The sequence below is a fragment of the Stegostoma tigrinum genome, chromosome 2 (genome assembly GCF_030684315.1).
Source record: "Stegostoma tigrinum isolate sSteTig4 chromosome 2, sSteTig4.hap1, whole genome shotgun sequence".
Classification (NCBI taxonomy): Eukaryota; Metazoa; Chordata; class Chondrichthyes; order Orectolobiformes; family Stegostomatidae; genus Stegostoma; species Stegostoma tigrinum.
In genome coordinates this window covers 75575327-75602281 of record NC_081355.1, presented here as the reverse complement: position 1 = coordinate 75602281, position 26955 = coordinate 75575327, and the positions used below count along the sequence as shown (strand labels likewise).

Sequence of the window (26955 nt, the reverse complement as noted above, 5' to 3'; positions counted from 1 at the left end):
AGAGTCTATCGCCCAATGTAGAAATGTCAATTACTTATAGGTATAAGAAAAAAGGTCCAAGTTTAAAGGAGATATGAGAGGCAAGTTTTTTTTACCACAGAGAGTGGTAAGGGCCTGAAGTGCACTGCCAGAGGAGATGGTGGAGACAGATTCAACAGCAACATTTAAGAGGTATTTTACAGATATAAGAAAAGGCAGGGAATAGAGGAATATGAGTTGCATGGGGAGGATTAAAACAATACAAATTGCTTGCTCCTCCCAGTTCTGTAGGTGGTTTTCATTAAATTTCATTTAAATAAGTACGTGTGATTGTCTGAATATAGCAGCTGTGGATCGGTCCTGATCCATCACTATCCAGTTTCTCTGTTTCTGTGATAGAATTAAAAATAGGCAGTAGGCAGCTTATTTACATACTGAAGGGCTGAAATGCATGGATTTTGGAGCGAGTGATAGTAGTTGAAAACTACTACTTCTAGGGAAATCAACAATGTGCTAGGAAGGTAGCTGCAAGCTGCCAATTTCTGCATGGAACTGTCGCAACAACCCCTTCAGGAGAGGCAGGTTATAAATATGTGGTGATTTCAAACTTGAATATTTCATTTCAACTGCAGGGTAATTAATGCAGCTTTTGGACCAACGTGTTTCCTGTGCTTCCTGGAACATGCCAGTGAAGCCAGGGCAAAAATACATTAGCAGCAAATAAACAGTGTAATGGCCAGAGGGCATGAGGTAATATAATTTTGTGTTGGTAAATATATATTCTGTCTTGATTCTCAGATTTAAATCCCTTTATTTTAGAAAAAGACAAACGATCAACTCTGCCAGACTCTTAAAATTGCTGCTATAGTCCCATGACTGGAATTAGCCTGGAAGCTGTAGAATTTTCCCACTAGTCCATTATCACAGTCTCTTAACTCCAATATAGTAATGAATGGCATTTCACTGCATCACTGTGGCATCAAAATAACTAATTTCTCTAATGGAAACAAAATACTGCAGGTGCTGGAAATCTGAAAGAAACAAAATACTGGAGAAACTCAGTAGGCCTGGCAGCATCTGTGGAGAGTGAAACATTTTGAGTACAATTCTTCTACAGAACTGTTATCTGCCTCATTCTCTGACTTTCTGAGAAGAATGGCCGGACAGCAAATTATCAAACTTGAGAAGGGAAAATGAATAATCATTTAAATGCAGCCCCTTTCCCCTTTTGTCTATGGCTGTGGGCTGAAGATATAACAGGAAAAAATGTCACCAAGAATTGAAACTCCGTAAGTGATATATTGCCTGTGTGTGTAAAAGACATTGTTTAATTTTTTACTGAGGAAACTGACAGGTCAAAGGTTATGTCTTCTGATTTCCACATTGCAGTTCTATCAGATCAGTCTGGGTGCCAGTTGCACTGTTTTACTTTGGACTTCAGATGAGGACCAAGATGATCAATATCAGCACAAAAGCAACAACAGCATGCTCCTCACCAACCAGCAGGTCAAAAAAGACAGGGTTTCAGCGTGCAAGAGGCCACACCCTCAACCTATGAATTAAAGCATGAGCTTCCCTTCTTTGTTGGAATTCTGGCGCCTCATGACACCCTCAACCTATGAATTAAAGCATGAGCTTCCCTTCTTTGTTGGAATTCTGGCGCCTCATGACACTCAGGGTCTTGTTCTCGTTTTGTTTCTTGCAGTCTGCTGGTACAAGGCCTGCTTCCAAATGGTGGACATACTTTACCAGTGGTTCTCAACCTCAGCTTCTTTGTCATCAGCTCCTTTGAGGGCTTTGCTGCAGACATTTGCAGAATCTCACAATTGGTAGGCAAGCAATATGTTAGACAGCTAACTAACGGCTTGTTTGCCAGAGTGGGCAATTATGGCAATTCTGTTACTGATGATGCCTATCAGAATGATTGATTGTTACTGATGTTTGTCACTCTGATTGTTTTTCAAGGTGCACAACATTGTTGAATGCACACTTGTGGAAATTATGGCACTTCAATGATCTGCAAGGGGATTTTTGTAAACTACGAGGAGTGCCATTTCAAAAGGTGTAGCTGTTGTAGTCACTAACAGATACGTGCAAGATCCCTAGGCAATTACTAAGATGTGAATATCTTGCCCTTCTGAACTGTTCTTTACTATTTGGCACCTTGAAACATCAGAAAAGCCTTTTCTGATGAAGGGTCGACACCCGAAATGTCAGCTTTTGTGCTCCTAAGATGCTGCTTGGCTTGCTGTGTTCATCCAGCTCCACACTTTGTTATCTTGGATTCTCCAGCATCTGCAATTCCCGTTATCTCTGATTACAATTTTAACCTCACTGTGAAGCCTCTTCCAGGGATGCCCAACCTGAAGAAGTTACCCTCCTCCCTCCGGACAAACCTCTCTCCCACTGCAACTCTCATGTAATCTCTTCTGCCTTGAAACTGCTTGATCATGTCCTGAAGCAAACCAGGTACCACAGCCACATCACCTTCCTCAGCACCTGCCTGCAGAACCCTTTTCTGATGATGGGTCTAGACCTGAAACATCAGCTTTTCTGCTCCTAAGATGCTGCTTGGCCTGCTGTGTTCATCCAGCTCCACACTTCGTTATCTCGGATTCTCCAGCATCTGCAGTTCCCATTATCTCTGCACCATTCACTCTGTCAGTTTGTTCCGTTCCCGACTCCAAAATGCATGAAGTTTTCATACTTGGTATAGCCTCTAAACCTTGTAAAGTCTAACTTTAAGTCCTGGGGGCCATCATTATGCCTACTCAGCCAACTTGCTGGGGTTTTCGACTCAGCTGAACAGGACAGAATGTTCTTGTAAATCTTGTAAATATGGGGTCAAGTGTTCGAATGACGTGAAGGTCACAGTTAATAAACTATCCCTTTGTGCAAGTCATTGGCCCCCAGAATTGTCATTCATGACTTCTGTGAAAGAGGTAGGACAAAATCGAATTTCTGCTCCATACTTAAAGTTGATTCCAAATACCCTTATCAGTTAGAAAAGATGGGATTTGCAACATGGTTCTTTTCCTAGCATGTGTTCCTGTTATTTGTAAAGAAGACGATGTGTACAGAGTTAGCATAGAAACATCCCTTCCCACAGTCCTCTACCAAAGCAGTCAGAATGACAGATGTGGAGAGGAAATGTCATGTCTACCACAACTTTGTGAATCGAGCTGTAGCCAGTCCTCTAGTTTAAAAGCGACTGTTCAATTCCATTAATCACCTACTTTCATATCCCTAATAATATGAGTTGTATTTGGAATGATCCATTTAAAGGATTAGTTAGGATTTTGCCTCCAATTGTGAATTTTACTGCTTATTTTATTTACGGTGCTTAAGTGGGTTCTTATGTAAACATTGATGTTCATTATTCAATCCTTTCTGTCTCATGATCAGCCTAATAACAACAGAGCTCGATGAATCAGGTTGTGCTTGTAGCTAAAATGTCTCCTTGAATTTAATGCATTGGAGGATTTTCAGTTTTATTTATGTCATGTATTCTTTTCCTCCCTTCCTATCTTCATATCTTGGCAAAGATCAGGCAGGCGAGATATTGATAGTACTGCTCATTAAAGTACATGACATTCATTTGGAGCTGACTGTTGATTCTGCCTTTGTCCTTCCGGGATAGCGGTCAGTCGTCATGTGGGTTTTGACTTACTGCATTTTTAACTGACAGCTGAGATCTGCTGATTAACTGTGAGAGGTAGCTCCTAAGAATATCTAAAATATTCTTTCCTCCACTATCTGATTCTGGAGTAAATGGAAATGTTGAAAAACTAATGTCATGACCATGAACGCCAAAATACTGACAGTTTTAGCTTGTAATTCCAATATCTTTGTGTATTTTTCTTTAAAGAATACACAGGACAAGGGTTTACAAAAAAAAGCAATTTTGACTCAACTGAATGGGAGAAATTGTTCTTGCAAATATTAGCCTGGGCTCAAGTGTTAGAATGCTGTGAAGGTCACAGCCAAAGAACTATCCCTTTATCACCCCTGTGTCGCAGGTAAAGGCCCTCCTGAACTCTGATTGCTAGAAATCAGCTAGCTAGCACACAGACAAAGGGGAAACAGGATAGCAAAGGACTGTGTCTCACTCAGAGTTCTGGATTTCAATCACTGTTGAGAGGAATCAGATTTACCAAATCTCAACCAATCTGCAAAAGGAAGGGTCATGAAATCGACTGTTTGACTATAAACTCCAAAGCTCCCAGTAACCTCCACTGCAATGGCTATAACATTCAACTAGCTGCTAATTTCTGAAGAAGGGTCCCAACCCAAAACGTCAGATTTCCTGCTGCTCTGATGCTGCCTAGCCTGCTGTGTTCCTCCAGCTCCCCAGTGTGTTATCTCTGTTAATTCCAGAAAGCCTGATTAAATAAGCTCCTTTTAAACTATCAGTTCATTTGGATCCGGAAGAAAGGTATTCCTACAGGAAGGGATCCTTTCCAATTTAATCTTGTTTCTATCAACCAAAGCAGTGGGTGAATAAAGAAAGAAACAAGTTCACCATTTTTCATCTGGGAGCTTAACAGTTTGGGGTTTCACATCTGGAAGTGTAATAAATTAAGGAACATTTGACGTGGTCTGGTTAAAAGCACAATGGTTGCAACTTCCACAGGGATTTGTCTGATCTTCTACAGAAGTTATAATAGGAGAATATTGGAGAAATTCTACCCTTAAGTATTGTAACTAAATTAATGAATTGGGGTGTTTGGGAGTATGAAATTAATGAAACATAACTCTCAAACACTGAATGATTTTGTCAGTTTAGTCACAAATTGAAATATTAATTCACTTCTGAGGTAAAACTGATGGATGTGTTTGGGAAGGTTTGGTTGTGAGGTGGAGATGGCCAGGTCCAGATTAATAGTAAGCTCATAAATACCACAGTACTACCCTGCTTAACAATGTGATGATTACTAGCAGAACTGATGTTCCCAACTGAAATAGCTGCACAGAGGCTAGTATCTCATCACCAAGTCTCCCTTTGTTTGCATGTGCACAATATGTGGGCTCTGACCAGCTAGCTCAGAGCCAGTCCCTGTAATAAGGAGAGTCTCTGAATCTCCTATTTATAGCTGTCAACCAGGGCTCCCTGATTGGCCCAGGTAAACAGCCCCAATCAGGGATCTCATGGTCAATGAGATCTACCCTCATTCCTGTCACTACAACACTTCCAAGCTTTGCAAATGACAGATGAAGGAGAGACAATATGATGCACCAGAAAATACTTAACACTTATGTCCATATTACACCTGGATGCCTGAAATGTCCGGATAGCAGCATTGCTTTTGAACCCCAGACCTCTGAGTCCTGAAGATCTTTTCCTGGGTCTGCCTCTGAATCATCTCTGCTTTCTATTGGCAGAATCCATCATCACCTGTGATGCTTGAGACATCTGTTCGAGTTTAACTCTCAAGCTTTAACCCTGAACTCTGTGACCTTATCCTACTGTCTCAATACAATGAAGGCTGTGCTGCAAAATGGGTTATGGTGCAGGCTCCTGTCTGCTATGGTGGGCTATGGTGCGGTGATGTGAGCGATAATTACAACGTTTTCAAAATCCTATCATGTTTCAGGGTCTCACTTTCACATTGTCTTCTGACGACTTTGTGAATCAGTCTCAGAGCTGTGACACTGCTATTTTAAATGTAGGACTGGATGAATGCCAAGAAACAACTTTGATGATAACTGACTCCCATGGATACTGTTACTTTCCTCCAAATAGCAGAGTAAGAAGCAGAAAAATGAATTGTGTAAGAGTAAATATTTCACAGACCACTTGCCTGGACAAATGGCATACATTTACAGCAATTAATTACTTTGAAAACATTTAGTTCATTTCCCTCTCATTAAATGCTACTTGGTCAACTTTTCCCAGGAGTTTTGAGTGATGTAGTGTCCTTGTATAATTTACAGGAAAAGGATCCAACGACAAAAATAAGCCAAATAAGCCAAGCATCAGACTACACTGTTAGGTTGTAAATTTGTCTCCTGGACAAGATTTGATTGACAATGTTTCTGTTTTAAAAAATTAGTATCTGAGTGACAGTACTACGAATATTCAGAGATGACCAAAATGCTCTGAATGGATAGTGCTGACATATTTTCTGGTGATCTAAAGCTGCATTCCTGACGGTGTAATTGAGCACTGGCTACATGCCTTGGGATTGTGGGTTAAGATATCTATTTGCTCTTCCCTTGCCGATCCAGGATGGAGTAGTATGCGGGTTAAAAGAGGAAGATGATTTTGATGGCATTGGCTTAGTCCAGAAACACTCACCTGCAGCACATATCATTCTAACTGAAGATAATTGTCATATTCAGCCAATAATCCAAGAGAATGTCAGCTGGATTTCAAAGGTGAGCCCTTATTAAATTTTCATTTTTAAAGCTGCATATGGCATGGATATTATCTATGTTCAGCTTGTCAACTGAAACACAGTACAGTTTTGTTGGGTTATATTGGGCTTTACTGTAGTCTCTGTTTCACTCTGAAATTCATTATGCAGTCTGTATTAAAGAGACAATATCCCTTTTTTGTTTTTACTCTCAGACAGCAATTGAAAATCACTAAACATTAAATGCAGTTCTCAAGTCTTTTTTTTTCCCAAAACACTTACCCTTTTGTGAGGAGACTTTGAGTCTGGAGGGAAACGCCTGCTGACGTTCTGCTGCCCAGATACAGAGTCATCTCCTTGGCTTGTCCTGCTGATTGCTTTGGGATCACAGACAGAGAGAGTCAAGGGGCAGGACGTATCTCGAGTGTCCTCAGAAGGCACAAGGCTACTCAAATCTTCCAAATCAACAGATCTAACCACACAGTAGGCTCTGCCCACCTCAAATGCGGAAATCAGACCTGTACCTTGACATAGTGGAAGGGAGAAGAAGTAAACAAACTGAGGGCACATAGAGGACACAGGTGAAGCATCCTTGTAAATAAGTATTTACTTTTGTTTATACACTTTCACTTCTACTATGATAACCTGAGCTCTACTGAAGATGCAATCACCAATTATTGCTCATCTCTTACATTTCTCACCTTATTTAGTCATTCCTGACTCTTTCAGAACAGAAAACATCAGTTATCAGAACCGTTCTGATTATGTCTGAAGCCAAAGCATTGCATTTCAATGTGGACTACACTAAAGCTAAATTCTGGGGCACACACCTCACTTAATATTGTTTTATTGGTTCAAGTATGAAATCAATAATAATTCCATGCATCTCTGTAGGAATAGATTCACAGAATCCCCGCTTTGCTACAGAGCAGAACATGGCCATTCAGTCCATCATGTCTGCACCTGGCTCTCTGAGCATTTATTTTAGTGACAAACTCCTGCTTCTTCCCCTGAACATTGTATGATTTTCTAAATAGAAGCTTGCTCTTTTGAATGTTTCAAATGAACCATTCACCACGATAACATCAGGCAGTGCATTCTATACCCCAACTACTTTCTGTATGAAAATGTTTTTTCCTACTTTTTGATTATTCTTTGGTGAAAAACTTTAAAATTGTGCCCTTTGGTTCTTGCTTCATTTTTGAGCGAGAATAATTTTCATCTATTACTCTGTCCAGACCTTTTTATGATTTTGAAAACTTCTATCAAATCTTTCTTCTGCCTTCTCCTCGCTAAGGAAAACAGTCCCAACTTCTCCAATCTACTTAAAACTGAAGTGGAACCATTCTTGCAACATCTTATGCAGTCTCTTCAATGCATTCATACATAGCTCCTTTATCGTGGAGCCCACAACAGTATATAGTACTGCAGCTGATGTCTAACCAGTGTTCCATAAGTTTTAATATTTTAGTTATGAAGTCTAGAATACTGTATGTTTTATTAACAGTCATCTTTATCCGATCTGCCACCTTTAAATACCTGTGTACGTATACACCCAGGTCGCTCTGCTCCTGTACAAACATTAGAAAATACCCTTTGTACTGTCTGCCTATGTTCATTGTACTAATGTCATAACTCTCAGCATTGAATTTCATCTGTGATGTTAATAGGCTGAGTTGGATTTTAATGAGACGCACATCAGTTAGTTGCCACTTGACGGCACGATTCTGAACTCACTATTTAAGGTTTGAGGGGAAAATTGAGCAAGTTTGCTTTGAAGTTGAGAATTTTTTTTTTGCATTCTCCCTAATTAGTTATCTTGTTCACTGTTATTGTTGCCACATTAGGAAGGGGATTAAAATCCACCCACAATCCCAAAACATAACAACCTTTTAAACCACACAATTGTACCACTATATGTTACATGCAGCGTTGAGTTCCATATATGTTATCACATTACTTGTTACAATGAAAGAAAATTCACGAACACCTCGGCTGTATGAGGGAGGTGGTGTCATTGTGGTATTATTCATGGACTAATAATCCACAGACCTAGATAATGTTTGAGGATCCTGGGTTTGAATCACATCCCAGCAGTTGACTGAACTTGAATTTAATAAAAAACCTGGAATTAAAACTCTCATGATATCCATTAAATTATTGTCAGTTGTCAGAAAACCTGTTCAATTCATTAACGTCCTTTTAGAGGAGGAAATCTGCATCCTCACCCAGTCTGGCTTACATGTGGCTCCAGACCCATAGCAGTTGACTCTGTAATGCCCACTGAAATGGCCTAACAAGCCATTCAATTGTATTGCTTGTTACTTTTTAAAAAAAAAATCAGATGAGCTACCTGACATTGACCAAGGCACTGAAAACAAGAACAGCAGAAACAGCCCTGTTGATCTTGCCGTCCCTATTGGAAGGCCTGTGTCAAAATTGGCAGTGCAATCTCACAGAATTGTAAAGCCACAGACTGTGACAGACTTACTCATGTCCCAGACACTACCACCACCATTCCTGGGTATGTCCTGTCCCAACAGAAGCAGAGGTGGCAGCACAGTGGTATACAATTGGGAGGGAGCTCCCCCGGGAATTCTCAACATTGACTCAGCAAACCTCATGCTGGCTGTCCTAAATAACTTAATTTATGAGGAATGTTTGAAGACTCTGGGACTAGACTCATTGTCATTCAGAAGGATAACGAGGGATCTAATTGAAACTTACAGAATACTAAATGGCCTGGACACAATGGATGTTGGGAAGATGCTTCAATTGGTAGGAGAGACTAGGCACAGCCTTAAAGTAAAGGGAAGACCCTTTGGAACAGAGATAAGGAGAAACTTCTTCAGCCAGAGAGTGGTGAATCTATGTACATTTAAGACTGAGACAGCTAGGTTCTTGATTATCAAGGCGATCAAGGGTTACAGGGAGAAAGTGAGAGAATGGGGTTGAGGAACTTATCAGCCATGATTGAATGGCACAGCAGACTCGATAAGTTGAATGGCCTAATTTCTGCTCCTATGTCCTATGGCCTTATTAATTAACCTGGATTTGGCCCTTTGGCTCGTAAATTTATCCCAAATTATTATTTCTAGCAGTTCCCTTGTCACTGAAGTTATAATGATTGGCATGCAGTTGGCAGACTTATTTTTATGGCTTTTTTTTTCAACAAGGATGTAACTTTTGCAGTTCTCCATTCCTCTCTGGCCCCACCCACAGTCTAATGAAGGTTGAAAAATTATTGCCAGTACCGCTGCAATTTCTATTCTCATTTCCCTCAGTATCCTTAATGTATCTAATCTGATCCCTGTGCCTTTTTTAAGAACAGTGCACCTATACAGTAACTCTTTATTATCATCTGTAATTATCGAGTGAGTAATTTAAGTCCTGTTTCTCTATGGCTGACACAGCATCTTCTTCCTTGGTGAAGACAGATGAACAGTATTCATTTTGACACCTGCTCTCAAGAAAAGACAGGAAAGCAAACATGAACCAGAAGACTTAAAAAGAATGCCTGCTAATTGCTAAAAACAAAAATCCCACAACCCTCATAACAACACTCAACACAGATGAATACCTCAGAGAATGACACAAAAAGTTACAGTTGAGTCAGTGAGCTAAAAAATCATCAGCCATGGTGTGAATTAAAGCAAAAACTCTCGACTGAAAAACAGAAAGATTAAACAGTGTAGTAATTTAAGCTGAAAGGGCAGTAATTTTAAAGCTGTGTTACAGCTTTTATCATGTGTCACTGCATGCAAATACTTCATGAGGCAATGCTGTAAAATTAGCACGAAGAGGTCATTAGAAAAAGCTTGTGCATTCCAGCAGCAGAGATCCTGCAAAATCATTAGCCAAGCACACTTAAAGTATCAGGCAATTGAAGAGTTACATGACTCTGATCTAACAAAAAGTTTTCAGGAAACAAGAAGAATGCATTATGAGTCATAGAGAGGCTTTGAAACACAGGAAAATCTCCATCACAACCATGGTTTGCCTGTCATTCTCCCCATTCTCCCACCCCATCCACTTCTACATAAATACCATTGTGCCAGCATTAGGCCCTTAAGTGGCCATTGATTGTGCACTAAAGGGTCTCGATTGGCAGTGATGGTAACAAGGCCTACCCCAGATCTTTGTGCCAGGGAGTTAATCAGAATGTGTAAGGGAAGGTGACAAGGTCTCCATGAGCCACCTTCCTGCTCAACAAAATACCTCGCACCACCAAACTTGCGATGGGGTAGGGAAGGTGGACAAGACTTCACCCATTGGGCTGAATGGCCGCTTCTGTACTGTAATTATTCCATGATTCTGTTACATAGGAAAGAAAATGGATCTTTTTTGTGCAAAGGTTGGTTTCTTTTTTGACTTAAGATACTGTCATTCTCTGTATCAAAAATTGCGAAGTGAAAATGAGGGCTGACTTATTCACTGCATCATAAGCTGATAATGCAAATCTTGTTCTCCTTGAGAGGATTGAAAAGGCAACATTTTATTAAGAGACTTTAGTGGCAATTATTCATCAGAAATGCTTGACCTGAACAGCTGATTGCTCCCAGAAAATAATCAGTTTTTCAAATAAAGATGAAAATGGTGATTTTTTTAATCTCACTGATCTGAACAGTTTAATCTAGGTGATCATGATCACATGCTGAGCCAACATGAAATTTCAGTTATGGAGGGAGTCTTTGCCTGGAGAGTTTGGTCCTGTTGAGTGTAGACCCCAGTGTCAGGGAGGCTCAGTTGTCTGGTTTGTCACCAGGTCTTTGGCAAAACTGGTGTCAGCCCTGAGGTCGTGTTGTTTTCCTTTCTGTCAAAAGCTGCATCCAGTATGTTTTGATTTGCATATTTGATAAGCTGTTCAGATCTTCATGGAAAAGAAGATCTAAGATTACTTCAATGCAGTCAAATTGTGTTTTTGCCTTTGCCACACACCAGGAAGCACAATATGAGACTGTACCGTCAGCCATCGTACAGCAGCTGATTCTAATGTTACCACTTGATTATTCACATCGATAGGTTGAGAACAATGGCCAGCTATTTTGTGTAATTGCTTCTGCCCGAACGTGGGAGCAGTATTCTGTGGCATGGCCCATAAAGTCAGGCTGGCAGTACAATTACTGTGTGCACTCAATCCTGGCTTATGCTTGCTGCTGGATCATGTGTTTCCTGGTCTTGGTCTTTTCTGTAACTGTTTCAGGCCTCTGTGGGACTTGAGCCTATACTGAAGTGTGACTCCAAGGTGCATGGAGCATAGTTTGTTCTTGATCAGTTTGTTACTGGGGTTTGCTCTTAGTTGATGTGTATAAACTTTCACTTGATCTACCCTGTTTTAACTAATGTCTTCACTTCAACACATGCAGTTCAACTATTACAAATTACATAATATAGGAAAAATACTTCACATTTGCTGTTTTCATGAGAAAGTTACATGGTTTAAAAAAAAGTACAACCAGCTATCAGGAATTACCAAAATTTATCTGTACTTATAAAGGTGCTTATGGCGGTAGACATGTTGGGACCAAAATTTATCTGGGTACAGTGTGTTTGAGTGGAAGAAGTGATTATTTATACTAGTTAATCTAAAATGGGCCAAGTCAATCAAAATGGGTCTTACCCTCAACCGCAGGATAAACAATTATTATGCGCAAAGCATTCACTCCTACACTTAAATCATGTTTTTAAGTGCAAACTACGAACACCTCATTACGTTCAGTAACAATGAAAATATTGGTGCACAAGCACAAAAATATAATAAATAGTCTGTCTGACATCAGTCATCGATGACTTTCAGGGGCAAGCACGCACATCTTGAGTGTATCCTACAACTATGAAAACCACATGAAAAAACCAATTCGTGGGCCAATATTGTACAGGCTGCAGAAGGGCTTGTGTACCTGTATTTATAAGGAAGTGGAGGAGGTGCTGTTAGGGCTGTTTTGAATCTGACTCATTTTTGTTTGGCATTAAAATCATGCGCACCTGTTTTACTGGTGCCTAAACAATGCGGAGTCTCACATTTATAGAGGCAGTAAAGGAGAAGATGCTAACCTCCTATCAACTTAACCCCATAAATGGAAAATGATTAGTCTCCAAAACGTGGTGGTAAGGCAAACAGATTTCTGGCTGAATCATATGAATTTAGTAAACCATATCGACTTTCATGTGTGTATATATATATGACATACAATTATCTGACTATCAATAAAGACAAACACAGGGCCTTTAGCAGAGATGAGATGTAACTGTAAAAGTGTTGGGTTAAATTTATTAGAAATATTCTCCCTTCTTCAGAAAAGCCCTTTGGAGCAGCATCAAAATAAATCCATTGCCCTCGATAAGCTTGCCTGAATGATTATTTTTCATTTGTGCACATCTTAGAAATTTATAGCACACAGGGAGTCCATTCGGCCCATTATTGACCACACTAACTGACAAGAAGCCATCCAGCCTAATCCTACATTCTGGCTCTTCTGATCCATAGCCTTCCAAGTTTTAGCACTTTTCCAATTGTTCAGATGGTTGTACATCTTCTATTCCTTCAGACAATGAAATCCAAGTGCCTACCACCCTATGGCTGAAAGATTTGTTTTCCTTCAGAGCCTCCTTCATTTTACCCTAAATCCATATCACCTGGTACAGAGCGGTCAATTGAAACAGACAAAACCGCATATGTAAAAACCAAAAGAATTGGAGGGTTACTGGACCTGAGAAGTTAACTTTTTTTCCTTCACAGATGCTGCCAGACCTGCTGAGCTTCCCCAGCGATCTTGTTTTTGTAAGCTGCACATATATTTGTACACTTCAATTAGATTTCCCCTCAGCCTCTTCTGTCCAAACAGCCTATGAAACATTTTCTCATAACTAAAAATCTCTAGTCTCTTCTGAACCCTCTCTAAAGCAAGCACATCTTTCCTACAGTGCAATGACCAGAACTGCATGCAGCATTCAATGTTTAGTGCAGCTTTGAGAAATAAACAGTACATTTATATCAGAGTTTTTGTGATCACTAGATATGTAAAACTTCTTTAGCCAATTAATTACTGTTTGGAGCTTAATCTCTGCTCGAATGCATGAAGTACAACTGCCAACATGCACACAAAAAGCTGCTACAAACAGCAATATTATAATGACTTGAAATCTATTCTTTGTGATATTGGCCAGCGAGAGAATTCTCTGCTCTTTTTCAGAATAATACCACAGACTGCAGTAGATTCGCCAACTTTAGGTACATTTAAGTCGTCATTGGATAAGCATATGGGCGTACATGGAATAGTGTAGGTTAGATGGGCTTGAGATCGGTATGACAGGTCGGCACAACATCGAGGGCCGAAGGGCCTGTACTGTGCTGTAATGTTTTATGTTCTATGTTCTTATGTTCTAATTTACCTTACAGCCACCTGAGCAGGCCAATGGGACCTCAGTTATATATTATCTGAGGCGCAGTGCTCTTTTGTTAAAATGCCAGTCCTGACTATTATGATCAAGCAATGAAGTTTAACTTAAACTTAAAATTTTGCAATTCTGAGGGGGAGAGAGCTTCCAATTAAGCCACGGTTGACCTAACCGCCCAGTTCTTACATTCTATACATGGTTTCCAATATGCTGCCTTGACCACCTTTTTTTTGCATCCTGCCTCTGAGCCAGTTTGAGTCTAACTTGCCACATTCTTTGGACCCAATGAGCTTTTACCTTTGTGAACAGTCTGCCTCATTGGACCACATCAAACACCTTGCTAAAAATACGACAAGTGTATTGCTCTTTGTTGACCCTTCTTGTTATCACTTCATAAAGGCCATTCAGGTTTTGTAGATTTGGCTTCACCTTCACAAATTGGCAGGATGTTCAACCAAGACAGCAAAGCCAAGGAGGCCAATCTTGTCCTCAGTGAACATGCGTAGAGGGGCACATTTCTGTATCAGTCAATGGAAGGGGAAGTCATAATCTAGAACCCTGAGACCAAATGTAGCAATAATACCACAGCATTGGTGGAGGTTGGCCCAGAACAGGGACTGAAACAGTGACTTTCCAAATCAGGTTCATTCATTTCCACACAGGGCAAAGCAGTTATAAACATAGCCATCACAATATTCATGGAATGCCAAATACAACAGGAGAATTGGAAGAGAGATTACAAGGTGTAGAGTTGGATGAATACAGCAGGCCAAGCAGGAAAGCTGACGTTTCAAGTCTAGACCCTTTTTCAGAAGGTCCAGACCCGAAACGTCAGTTTTCCTGCTCCTCTGATACTTCTTGGCCTGCTGTGTTCATCCTGCTCTACACATTGTTATCTCAGATTCTCCAGTGTCAGCAGTTCCTACTATCTCAGGATAATAAAACTTTTTTTTTCAAATGAGTACAGAAAATCCAAATAGAGACGAACGCTGGTATATTTTGTTTTAGAGAAAGGCATAATTTTCAAGTGAAAAACAGGAGATTTAGAGGGGATTTGAGGAAAAACACTTTTACTCAGAGGGTGGTACAGATCTGCAATGCACTGCCTGGGAAATAAACTTCACAACTTTTAAAAAGTACTTGGAAGAGTACTTGTGTCAAAACATGCAAGCTTAGTGCAGGAAGGTGGGACTAGAGTACGTAGTAGTTTTTTGTTGGTGGGACATGCTTGATGTGCCAAAGGGCCTCTTCTGTACTGTATGATTCTATGATCAATCTTCATACTTGCAAAGAAGAATTTTTCCATTGGTATTCCCCTGCATGCTTGGTGCATGTACTGACGAATTATACATACTCCGTCCAGATCTTTCGTGCTTTGATGTTCCTGGAGTATGTGATTGGTATTATAGTTGGAATTTTTCCATTTTTGACCTGGTCAGTATTGTCAGCTTGGAAAAGCAGCAAGCTGTATATGATGGACATATGAAAAAATACTCCAAAAAGACAGAAGTATTCAGCTAGTTGCGGCAATATCTGTGACAACAAACCAAATTAACATTTTAGGTCTATGGCCTTTCATTAGTCTAGGAATAGAGATTAGAAGTGTAATAGGTTTGATCAAAGGTGGGTGGGATAAGACAAAACAGTGAAAGGATAACTATCAGGAGAAATTGAATGGCAGAAGAATAAATTTTCCAGTGTTGGGGAGAACGATGATGAAGCAAGAAAAGAAAAAAGGAATCAAAAACCAGCTCAGCTTGTCCCCGCCTCCTTAACTTGTCCTTCCTCCCACCTATCCCCTCCTCCCACCTCAAGCCCCACCCCCATCTCCTCCCTCCTTGCTTCTCCTCGAGCCCTTGACCTATCCCCTCCCTAACTCCCCACATACACTCACCTTAACTGGCTCCATCCCTGCCTCTTTGACTTGTCTGTTTGCTCTCCACCTATCTTCTCCTCTATCGATCTTCTATCTGCATCCCCCTCTCTCCTTATTTCCCCTCCCCCATTTCTGAAGAAGAGTCTAGACCCGAAACGTCAGCTTTCCTGCTTCTATGATGCTGCCTGGCCTGCTGTGTTCATCCAGCTCTACACCTTGTTATCTCTTAATCAAAAAATATGCCTGATGCAAGCAGATGCTTAATTCAAACAGAAATTTAGAGAAAAATTGAACAATGTGAGAAACAAGAAGCAAAATGTGCACCAAGAATACGGTCTGAAATTGTTGAAGTTAGCATTGAGTCCCAAAGGCTATAAAGTGCCTGATCAATAAATGAGGTGCTGTTAGACCATGGAAAAACATCGATGTGAGTGCAGGGTGGAACAAAAAATTGATCAAACACAAGAAGCTGAAAACCATGCTTACTGCGTGAATAAAGGTGTTCTGTGAAGGAGTCATCCCAATGTGTGTTTGTCTCCCCAACATTGAAAGTCATGAACTTGAAGGAAGCAAGATGAGTTATGGAGAAAATTGTTCAATAAGAAGACATGGTCAGCCAATTGGAGGAGGTTAGTGATTGATGAATGCTGTTTGGATCTCCACTCAAGGCAGAAGTGGAAAGCCCTCTGACCACCCTCATGGGGGATGTAGGTAGATTCAGTGTCCATGATAAAGAGGACACAGAAAGGCCCAGGAAATTGAAAACATTTAAAGTGTCAGACAGCATCAAGGAGTTACAGAGGGAGTAGGAACTGCAGATGCTGAAGAATCTGAGATAACAAGGTGTAGAACTGGATGAACACATTCAGGCCAGGCAGCATCAGAGGAGCAGACAGGCTGATGTTTCGGGCCTAGGCCCTTCTTCTGAAGAAGGGTATAGGCCTGAAACCATCAGTCTTCCTGCTCCTCTGATGCTGCTTGGCCTGCTGTGCTCATCCAGCTCTACACTTTGCTATCAAAGGAGTTACAGATGTTTTTTAAGATATTCACTGTTATCACTACAGAGCACTTCCAGAGACTTTTCAATTGCAGAAGATATTCTAAAGTGCCTTAATTGCAAGTTGGGTGCCTGGTATTTAAAATAAAAATTTGTTTACTCTTTTCCAAAGGCGTCTCTTAAAAGTCTGTCATTGTTCAATTACTGCTTTGCCTTTGACTCTGTCAACCAGGAGCAATGGTAGAGTTTTCTCCTCAAATTTGGTTGCCTATAGAGATTCATCATCATTATCTGCCTCTTGCATGACAGCATGTAAACTTGATCCTCAGTAATACATCCATCACAGACCCAGTATTTGTGCAAATTGGGTCCAGCAAGGTTGTGTTCCTGCTCAAAACGCTTCTCCATCTTCTTTGCCAGAACGTTCCATCCTAAATTCATCAAGCTAGTGTAAGTTAATCTCCTGGAGAAACGAAAACTGTTCAATCTGTGTAGTTTCCAGTCCAGCACCAAGGCCATCCCAGTTTAGCTGTAGAAAGTGGATACTGCTTTAGGTGTGTGCAGACTCAGAGGCTGAACTGCAAGCTATTATAGATGAGGTATATGTGTCTTCTGGATATTTAGCCTAAGGCCAAGATCCTCTCTTAGCCCACTCTAACAGAAAAACACAGTGCACCAACTACTGAGATCTGCAGCAAGCTATTGGAAAATGTGGTTCAATTCCTATACCTTGGGAGCAAGGGCAGACATGTGCCATTGTGGCCCTGAGGCATAAAGGCTTTGATGACAAACGTCTCACATCTGACACTGAGCTCATGGTCTATAGTGTCATCAGTGTTACTGGATCTTCTGTAAGCATTGGAGAAATGAACAACATACAACAGACATTCGAAGACATTGGAAATATCATCAGGGATGTCACTTAAAAACCTGGAAAATCCACTGACAGGATAGATGATTCAATATCAAGGTGCTCTCTCTGACTAACATCCCCAATATTGAGCCATTGATTATGATCAGGTACCCTTCTGGGCAGGCCATGTGCTTTCTAAAACTTCTGAAACCAGCTCTCTAACTTAGGAACAAAAACAAAGTTGCTGGAAAAACCCAGCAGGTCTGGCAGCATTTGTGGAGTAAAAAACAGAGTCAACATTTTGGGTCAGGTGACCCTTCCTCAGAACTTCCTCTCTGCCCTAGTTTCATTACAACAAGCAGTTACCCGGAAGGCAGAGGAAATACTTCAAGGGTGCCCTTACAGTTCCCTGAAAAAAATGGAAACCCCACCAACTCATGGAAACGTGTAGCATATGACATCAGATCTGAAAAAGATTGGCACTCACAAAGGTGCCAACCATTCTGAATATCTCTGACAGGCCCAGATGGAGGTCAAGAGGAATCAGCAGAAAGACTGTGAATAACCCAAGTGTCCCACCTACCAATTTCATTAAACAGACCCTGGCTGTCCTCCAGTGGGTGTGCAGATCCAGTGCTGGACAGTTTAGATGTCTCTGCACCCACAACACTTGATTGGAAGAAAGTCATCATCGATGCCTAAGGACTGCTTTAGAACAATTCTCTTCTGCCTACTGATTTTTGATTGTAAATTACCAGTGGCAAATAACCATTCAACTTACTGAAGTAAACCCTCATCTAGTCAAGTATTTTTTGAGCTTGATTGTTATTTGTACTTTTCCTTAGCTATTCTAAACCTGGTGATATTATGATCACAGTTCCTGCAGTGTTTTCCAATTGAAAAATGGTTTTCTTGTTCTAACTCATTCCCCAGAACTAGATTGAGTACCTCTTCATTGCTTGTTGAGTTGAAAGGAAGTTTTGTTCCATTTCTCTGCCCTTTACATGGTTATTAGTCTTGTCTATACTGAGATATTAAAATCTCCTATTACTTCAACTTTGTAGTTCTAGCATTGTTTAGAAATTTACCTAAAAATTATCACCTTCGCACTACTTGTTGGCTGATGCTATCTAATCAATCCCATAATAATATCTAGTCCACAATTCTAACTGAATTAAATAGTTTTGAACTCTCAACTACTTCAATTGTCTCCAGTGCTTATAAAAGTTTCTTTGATCAATGCTGCCAAAAGCTGTTTTGTTTTCCTTTATATTTCCTGAATACCCTGCAGCTAGCGATATTGTATTCTTAATCCTCTCCTCCTCTCCTCCTACATATGTGTAATTTTTCAAAATATTATATTCCAATGCAGCTCATCAGCCTTATTTACTGCTCACCATATGCATTTATGTCTGCTCCCCAAAACCATCTTGTGGAACAAATACAAAGCAGTTCATCTGCTCCCTCCTATTTCTGAATTAGCCTTTAAAATCTCTTTGCCCACAGTCCCAAATATTCATCATCTGATGACATTGTCCTCTGCTCTGTTCAAGCGTATTAACAGTATTATAGACACAACTCACCCTAATACCCTAGGAACATGGAAACTCCTGTCCTGCAGATTTCAGTAACCACAGATTTACCTGTTTTATCCTAATTTTCTTGAACCTCTAACTGCAGAGTCACAACTCCTTTCCATTATATATCATCGGTGACCAAATGAGCCATGATAATGTTCCTCTTTGCTCCTGATAATGTTTCTAGGTGATGACATTTACCAATGGTCCAGGGAGACATGACAGCATGAGAGATTACGTACTTGCCGAAATACCTGTCTGTTCCCAACTATTGAAGACCCTATTTTGATGGCATTTCAGTTTTGCTGCAGCTTCTTTACAATGGATTGCCCCATAGGTTTGTGGTATGCTCTAGGCAATGCACCTCCATGACTCAAAACTGCATCATCCTCACTGGACTTGAGCACTGGAAACTGGTTTGAGAGTTATGCATCTCTGACAGCTTTCCATACTGCCTGCTTCATTCTCCCATCTATGATGGACATCTCACTGTGGCTGCAGGATGACTACCTTCCAGAACATGCGTTGCACAAAGTTAGAGCCATCTATCTACTCTGCAGCTACTCTGCAAAGTTAGAAAGCCAAGTTCAAGTTTGAACAACTGGAGGCAATTCCTGCAGAAGTCTTTGTCCAAACGATATGAAGCTTTCTGGAGTTCCCACATGGCACAGTTGCAGGCAATGGGTCTCAGTTATACAGTTACAATTTTGTGTTTTTAAAAACCAACAATCTGTAAGTACCTTAGCTGATTGTTTCTCTATTTACCTTTGTGTTTTGATTTAAAACACACAGCTCCTTCTTCCCCTCTACATAGAAGTTCATTTTCCTCAGGCTTCCATTGTCACTCTCTTTAGCAAACCACTGCTTTTAACAAATGGTACACACTCCATCCATACCATGCTACATGTAGCAAACTCTGATACTTTTAGACACACACCAGTTAAAACAGGGTAACAGCCAGGTTAACATCTAGTTAAATACCACATACAGGTAATTGACTGTACAACAGTTGCGAGTCAGCAGCAGTTAAGTAAAATTCTGAAGTAGGAATGCCATGGTACATTTCAGTACAATAAAAACACAGTCTATACTCTATTGATGATAATGGGAACTGCAGATGGTGGAGAATCCAAGATAATAAAATGTGAAGCTTGAATGAACACAGCAGGCCCAGCAGCATCTCAGGAGCACAAAAGCTGAGGTTTTGGGCCTAGACCCTTCATCAGACCCTTCTCTGATGAAGGGTCTAGGCCCGAAACCTCAGCTTTTGTGCTCCTGAGATGCTGCTGGGCCTGCTGTGTTCATCCAGCCTCACATTTTATTATCTTCTATACTCTATTGATTCATGATTTACCACTCTTACCATTTTCCCATTAATGTATTGAAGCTATCCCAGGACTGTTATGAACAGTTAGGACATTTACAAATGAATGAGATAAGTCAACTTACTGGTAGTAATTCATCCACTTGGAGAGTTTGAACAAAAGAAAACTATTATAGATGACAGTAGTACTTAGCAGGTCAGGCAACAACTGTGGAAATAGAAATGGAGGGCTGAATTTTATAGGGAACAGGGGGACTGCTACCCCACCTCGCCAACTGCTGCAATAAAGTTGGTAGCTAGCCAAAAAACTGAGTCTGCCCCAAAACCTTTTTGCCGATGGTGGACTAACTTAATGTGAAGTAGGCCAGTCCAGTTAGCTGGCAGCTCCAACAGTGGCAGCAGTGTTCACGGGTATACAGGGCAAAGGGTTCCAGCAACTTAGGAAGAAGGAGCAAGAGGGCAGGAGTAACTTAAAGTCCAGGCAGGTAGGAAGGAAGTGGTCTTGCTGTCTTATGAGGAGGGTGTGCTCTACGTGCAAAGGGCACCCTTTGAAGTTTGAAACCCTCTTCCTCGCCATCATTTTTAAGGCTTTAAAAAGAAAACAGTATTCCCATCATTGCTTGCATGCCCACTGCCAATCAGCTTATAGTGTTGGCAGAGTAGCAAGTTCAATTGATCTAATTCTTAATTGAATTATGATCCATAGGGTGCTGATTTGATTATTGGGGTAAGCTTTGGAGTGGGTGGAAAGGAGGTGGCCTGGGCACCCATTCATTTTATGTTCCCTCACTGCTACCAAATACATGCAAAGAGGCATGTAATATCCAACTCTGAGTTAAAATTTGAGGTCAAAGTTCATTCAGCAGAAGCTTGAAACATTGTAGGTTTTACACACAAAGGAGAAGAAAGAACAGAAAGAGATGGCTATGATAAATTAGCAGGTGGGTGACATTAAATGGCAAAAAAGATGATGAGATGGTAAAATGGAGGGATTGTAGTAAGGAACAAACAGATGGACATAGAGGTGGTGTAATTGGAAGTAGCAGAATTATTGCCAATAGCTGCTGTCCCAAAAAAGAAATTGGGAGCAGAGTTTATGATTTGAAAAATTTGAAATCAATGCAATGACTGGGAGGCTGTATAATGCCTGAATGGAAGTTAAGATTCTGTTTCTCAAGCTTCCATTGAGATTCCTCAGAATAACGCAGGAGATCAAGGACAGAGACGTTAATGTGGGATGTAGAATTAAAATTACAGACAACCTGAAAATTTGAGGTCATGTTTGCAGGTTGAATTGAAGAATAAATCTCCCAGTTGGATTAGGAGCTGTACCTCCCACTGACGGTGACAGTGAGTTGGGAAGTATTACAGTTCTTAAGAGCTGCAGCTAAGCATTAAAAGGTAGCACATTTTGCATTGTAGAGGAGGGAACTTGCTTGAATTTATTTGATATAATATTGTTCATTTTTTTTATTACCTGATGCAGTTATGAAGTTATTACCACAAAGGGTGGATGAAATTAGAGTTGTATTGTTTGGCATTGAAGATCCCTTTCCACAGTACAACCTACTGTGAACCTCAAAGACCTGAGTATGGATGAGGAAACAGCTTGGATCTATCAGGGCCTTATGAAGGTAACCAGATAAGTAAAGACCACAGTCAGATCAGACATGTTCTTATTGAATGGTAGAGCATCCTCAAGAGACTTATTGTTTTCTTTATGTTCTTAGCATCAGAATTTTGCTATACATGATGCAATGACTGTAATGAGGTCAGCCAGGGGGACCTCATAGAATTTTAGTTCCCTAATTGGAGCTGTTGATCTGGACCAATCAGGCAGCACTGGCCGACAGATAAACAGAGGAGTGTCAGACACTCTAGCACTGTGAAAGCTGGCCCTGAGGAGCTGCACCAGTGTCAAGGACTTTCCACGTGTAAATAACGGGTAACTTGTTAACAGGATACCTGCCTCTGTGGAGTTATTTCACATGGAAAATGACAAAAGAATATATGTTACAAATAATTCCCTTTTAAACAAGTACAATTTGACAAAGGCTTCAACAAATCGCTCTTTCACAGCTTCGGATGGCCACTGGAGCAGAGTGTATTGGATTTTACAATGTACTCACTAGCCACGAAATGAACATACAAACCATCACTATACATGGTTTTAGTGGAGAGCCTAGCCGTTTGGATCCTGGGATGTGATTATTAATCAGTTCAAAGTGCCTAATCCTGCTGAGGAAATCGCTTTTGCAATCAGAAGAAAATATAGATCATTGGTAGCATTAGTTTCAAAATCAAATAGAGTTCAAATAGTAACTCATGTAGAAATGTTACTTTTCCTGGGATAAATAACTTACAGGCTGTATAAGATTAGATGAACCAAATCAAAACATCTGAAACAACCACATTAGCAAGTAAGACCAATGTATCGAGCAAAGCTGATGTACAGGAATGGGTTGTGCTGTAACTTTTATGACATTTCAAATGGTTACAATGTATTACTCCTGTTAGTGTTAGTGTTGGGCATTTGGAACTTTGTAATCAGTGGATTTTCCAAAAGGATGATATAGTTGGATATGAAGAGATATAGAAGTGGTTGCTCTTTTTGAGATTCCATTCAGTAGAGTTTTTTGGCCAACTTGTTTATTCTGCTTTTAATTTTTTTCAAACATGACTCCATCAAAGATGAGGTGATTAAATAGCACAGACATACTGCACAGATGCATTACTCAGAAAAAAAAGTCTGACTTCTAAAGATTTATATTAAATTTCATCTCTGATTTCACACTTTGAAGTTGAATGTTGAAATAATTCAATGTTCACAGTATTTTTAAATGGGATATTATCTTCTGTTAGCTTTCCAGGCAGGAAACAGATTAAAGAAGATCTTTACCAAAAACTGAAATTGCTGAAAGAGCTCAGCAGGTCTGGCAGTATCTGTGGAGAGAAATCGGAATGAATGTTTCAGGTCCTGTTCTGAGGAAGGGTCACTGAACCTGAAATGCTAGCTCTGATTTCTCTCCACAGATACCGCCAGACATGCTTTTCCAGCAATTTCTGTTGTTTCTGATTTCCAGCATCCACAGTTCTTTCGGTTTTTACTAAAGAAGGTCTTTAACTTAGTGCATGCAATCCAGCAGTGTGGGCACCTCTTGTAGTCCGAGCACATGCAGGGAACCTCTGATATGTTCTGAGTTCCCTCCTTTAAACTGATTAGCAGTCAGAGCTGATTGATCAACCTGGAGAGAACATGGAGGCCGTGTGCAGTCATCAACTCTGTTTGAAGGCATTCTGATGGGATAGTTACATGATGCTGTAGCCATGACATCTGACCATATGCTACCAGCTCTCGTGACTTTTACAGGTATTATTGCATTTACTTTAAAATGGTTAGCTGCCAAAATTCAATCCTTTTACTCTTGGGGTTTTGAGCCAGTAGCAGCTGTATAACATTTTCTAGGAACCAGGACAGCACCACTGAGCAGGCAAAGAGGGTTAACTGAGGTGAAAAGAGGAGCAACTAAAAATTGTGAAAATAAAAATGTGAAGTGTTGGAGAAACTCAGCAACTTTGGCAGCAAGTCAGGAAAGCGAAACAGAGTTAACATTTCAAGTCCAATATGACTCCTCTTTGGGCAGTGTAAGTTTTGATTCCACTATGACCAACAGTAATTTAATTATACTGATAGCAAATAGCAATACTAATAACAACAGGATTGTCCTCATAACCAACTGTAATGTAATAACTCACTGTCAACTTATAACTGATGGTATTACGAGGAATGTTCCAGGATGTTGCCATACCATCATTTATCAGCATTGACAACATGATCCGGTAGGTTGTTGATAGCTTTCTATATCTACTTCACAATCAGCAACAATCTGTCCCTTGATGCTGAAATTCATGATTAAAACTGCAGCTAGTACAAGATCCTGGAGGGATCTTGACAGAGTGGATAGGGAAAGGATATATGAGAAGGCCTCGAATATTTTTAAGACAGAGGTAGGTAGATTCTTGATAAACAAAGGGTGAAAAGTTATCGGTGTAGATGGGGATTTGGAATGATCTGATCAGCATGATGTTATTGAGCAGTGGTGTATGCACAAACTGGTGATTGCCTCTTCTGCTCCTAATTTGAGTGTTCATATGGTTAAAACTGAGTAATTGTGTATGTGGAGCTGCAACAACCTGACTGAAAGCACCAAAATGCAAGTCCACCCAGCCTGCATCCTTAGTTTACTCTTCTACACCAATCAGTAGTTAGGTGGTCTGGTCAGGGTGAGGAAAAGGGTGGGACATTGGGGTTTGGGGGTGAGGGTTAGGTTAGAAGCAATAACTGCTTCGAGCCAGAGCTGGTGGTTGGGAGTCTGAGAGGGCTATGTTTGGGGTGGTATATTGAATTACGTTGTTAATTACTAAGTAACACCAGGGATTAAACTGTGTAACATTTCTAAGATGAGTATCCGGATGCATAGCATCTCTTTGGCCAAAGACTCTGGCACTGAAATCAATGTAAGAGACACAGGCAAAGGGTGTGGAGCACCCTTGGAAAATTAACTTCTCAGGCAATTGCAGAGCCTGTATGTATTCCTGCACATTCTAACTATTCGCAGTTCTGATGAAAACTCATTACCTTGAAATGTTAACTCCATTTCTTTCTCTACAGAGATTACTAATTCAGATTTCCGGTATCTACAGTGTACTGCTTTTGATTTAATAAGATCCAGCTTTTTCTTTAGATCTCAGGTCATTTTCACTGTTGTCATCAGACTTTCGTCTATTCTCAGTTTTGCAATCTATCTGCCTTAACCCCCAACTCTCCCATGCACAAAATCTCAATGCAAGGCCCTTGCCCGAGGGTGCCCTGCAGTTTACCCAGATAGTGCTATGGCACAAGTCAGAAAAAATACAGGCACTGTGTGCTGTGCCTGTTAGGTACCCAACATTAGCACTGAGGTGAAAGTTGCCACTTCTCATTCAGTGGTAAAGTTGAGAGGGAAGTGGACAATGTGGATGATTATTGGTCCAGATATATACCATATCACATCAGAATAACACTTGCAATCTTTGTTTAATGAGCTGAAAATATGTAGGAATGTTTTAGATCCAAAAACATAAGAGATGTGACTAAGCACAAAGAGGTATTTCAAAACAATTACTTTCCCTTAATGCTATTGGGAAGATTTTGTTTGTTACTTTTCTCAGAACAGCCAAATATTTTCTGTGGCCTAAGCCTAAACTTTATGCTAACTTACTGTATACAAATGAGTCATTGCACTATGTAGACAATTGATGTGATTCATTTGCCTCAATAGATGTCAATCAGTATTGACCAGCATTTCTGAATGTTCTGGCATTGCTCATCCCAAGTACATTTGCTACCTCATTTCCTTTAGTGTTCATGTTTTCCTGAATTATTAAAGGGGCTGTGTAGCTATAGAAAAATGCATCAATTATTAAACGATTTTACAATGAACTTTTTTCATCCCAATACTCACCCCATTCCAATCCCCACTGAAGTATGCTTTACCTGACCTCATCCGAACTTGCCTATGTATCAAAGTTCAAGTAAGTTGAATTACATTGGGTTTCAAATTCAAGATTCAGCATCAGCAACAGCTAATGTTTACAAAGTGCCTGAACATGATGAGATGTCCCAAGATGCTTTGCAGGAGCATTATAAAACACATTTTAACATGACAGGGATATGTTTCTGCTGGTCACTACATCAGTCTTGGGCAAAACTTCCTGAATGGCATAATCTCCATTTGGGGTACGTGGGTATTAAGAGTGCTGGGTGGTGGACAAATGAGACTTATTGCCAAATGAGCCTATTGCCCACAGATGCATCACGTAGGTATTACACAGGGACAGTCAAGTGCCAAGGTGACTTGTTTAAAAAGTCCTCTAGGTTCCCAGGGACTTCGTTCCATTAGTTCTCCTTAACGTTAGGCCCTCTAGCCTTCATTCTGCTTAGCCCATCAACTCTCCTTCACCCACTGCCGAAACTTTTTCCATGCCAATCTATGGCCCAGGCCAAAATAATGGCAATTCATGCCAACCCATGATACTGCCCATTTCCATGCCTCTTGTAGACAACATGCAAATTCCTGCCAACTCATTTGCCTCTAGGCCCTTAAACACTTTATGCCAGCTCACCCAGTATACAACATTGAAAGACCTCAGCTATCTTGAGATGATCTAAATTAATGGTCTAAATATGAATTAAGTTTTAATAAAAAGCTCTCCTATTCAAGAAAACACATTCAAAACTTTTACATGTTCTCAATCAAGTAATTTCTTTAAGAAAGGAATTTTTATTCGTTTTTCTATCCATATTTCTGTCAAATACTCTTCAGCATTTAATAACCTCTTCGAGTTGTCAATGAAAGCGCTCATAATAATATAGCAAAAGTCATTGAGGAAAGTTCAATGAATAGTGAATGTATTGCTTTTTCTGAACACTGCCTAACATATCTTATATTTTATCTTTAATTGTTCGAGAACTATGGATTCAAATAATATCAAATCATAGTTCCACAAGTGTTATCTGCCATTCATTTACATCTAATCTTAAAAAGATCATGAC

General features: G+C 40.2%; 1 protein-coding gene across 2 annotated transcripts in view; it reads left to right on the top strand.

Moving 5' to 3' along the window:
- LOC125465745 (rap guanine nucleotide exchange factor 5) overlaps positions 1–26955 on the top strand; it is a 171305-nt gene that overhangs the window by 52057 nt on the left and 92293 nt on the right. The window contains exon 9 of one of the 2 annotated variants that reach the window (XM_048559525.2): positions 6208–6357. The exons of the other annotated variant lie outside the window; for it this stretch is intronic. Within the exon in view, the coding sequence (XP_048415482.1) occupies positions 6208–6357 (150 nt within the window). The remainder of the gene's footprint in view (positions 1–6207; positions 6358–26955) is intronic. 2 annotated transcript variants of the gene reach the window in all.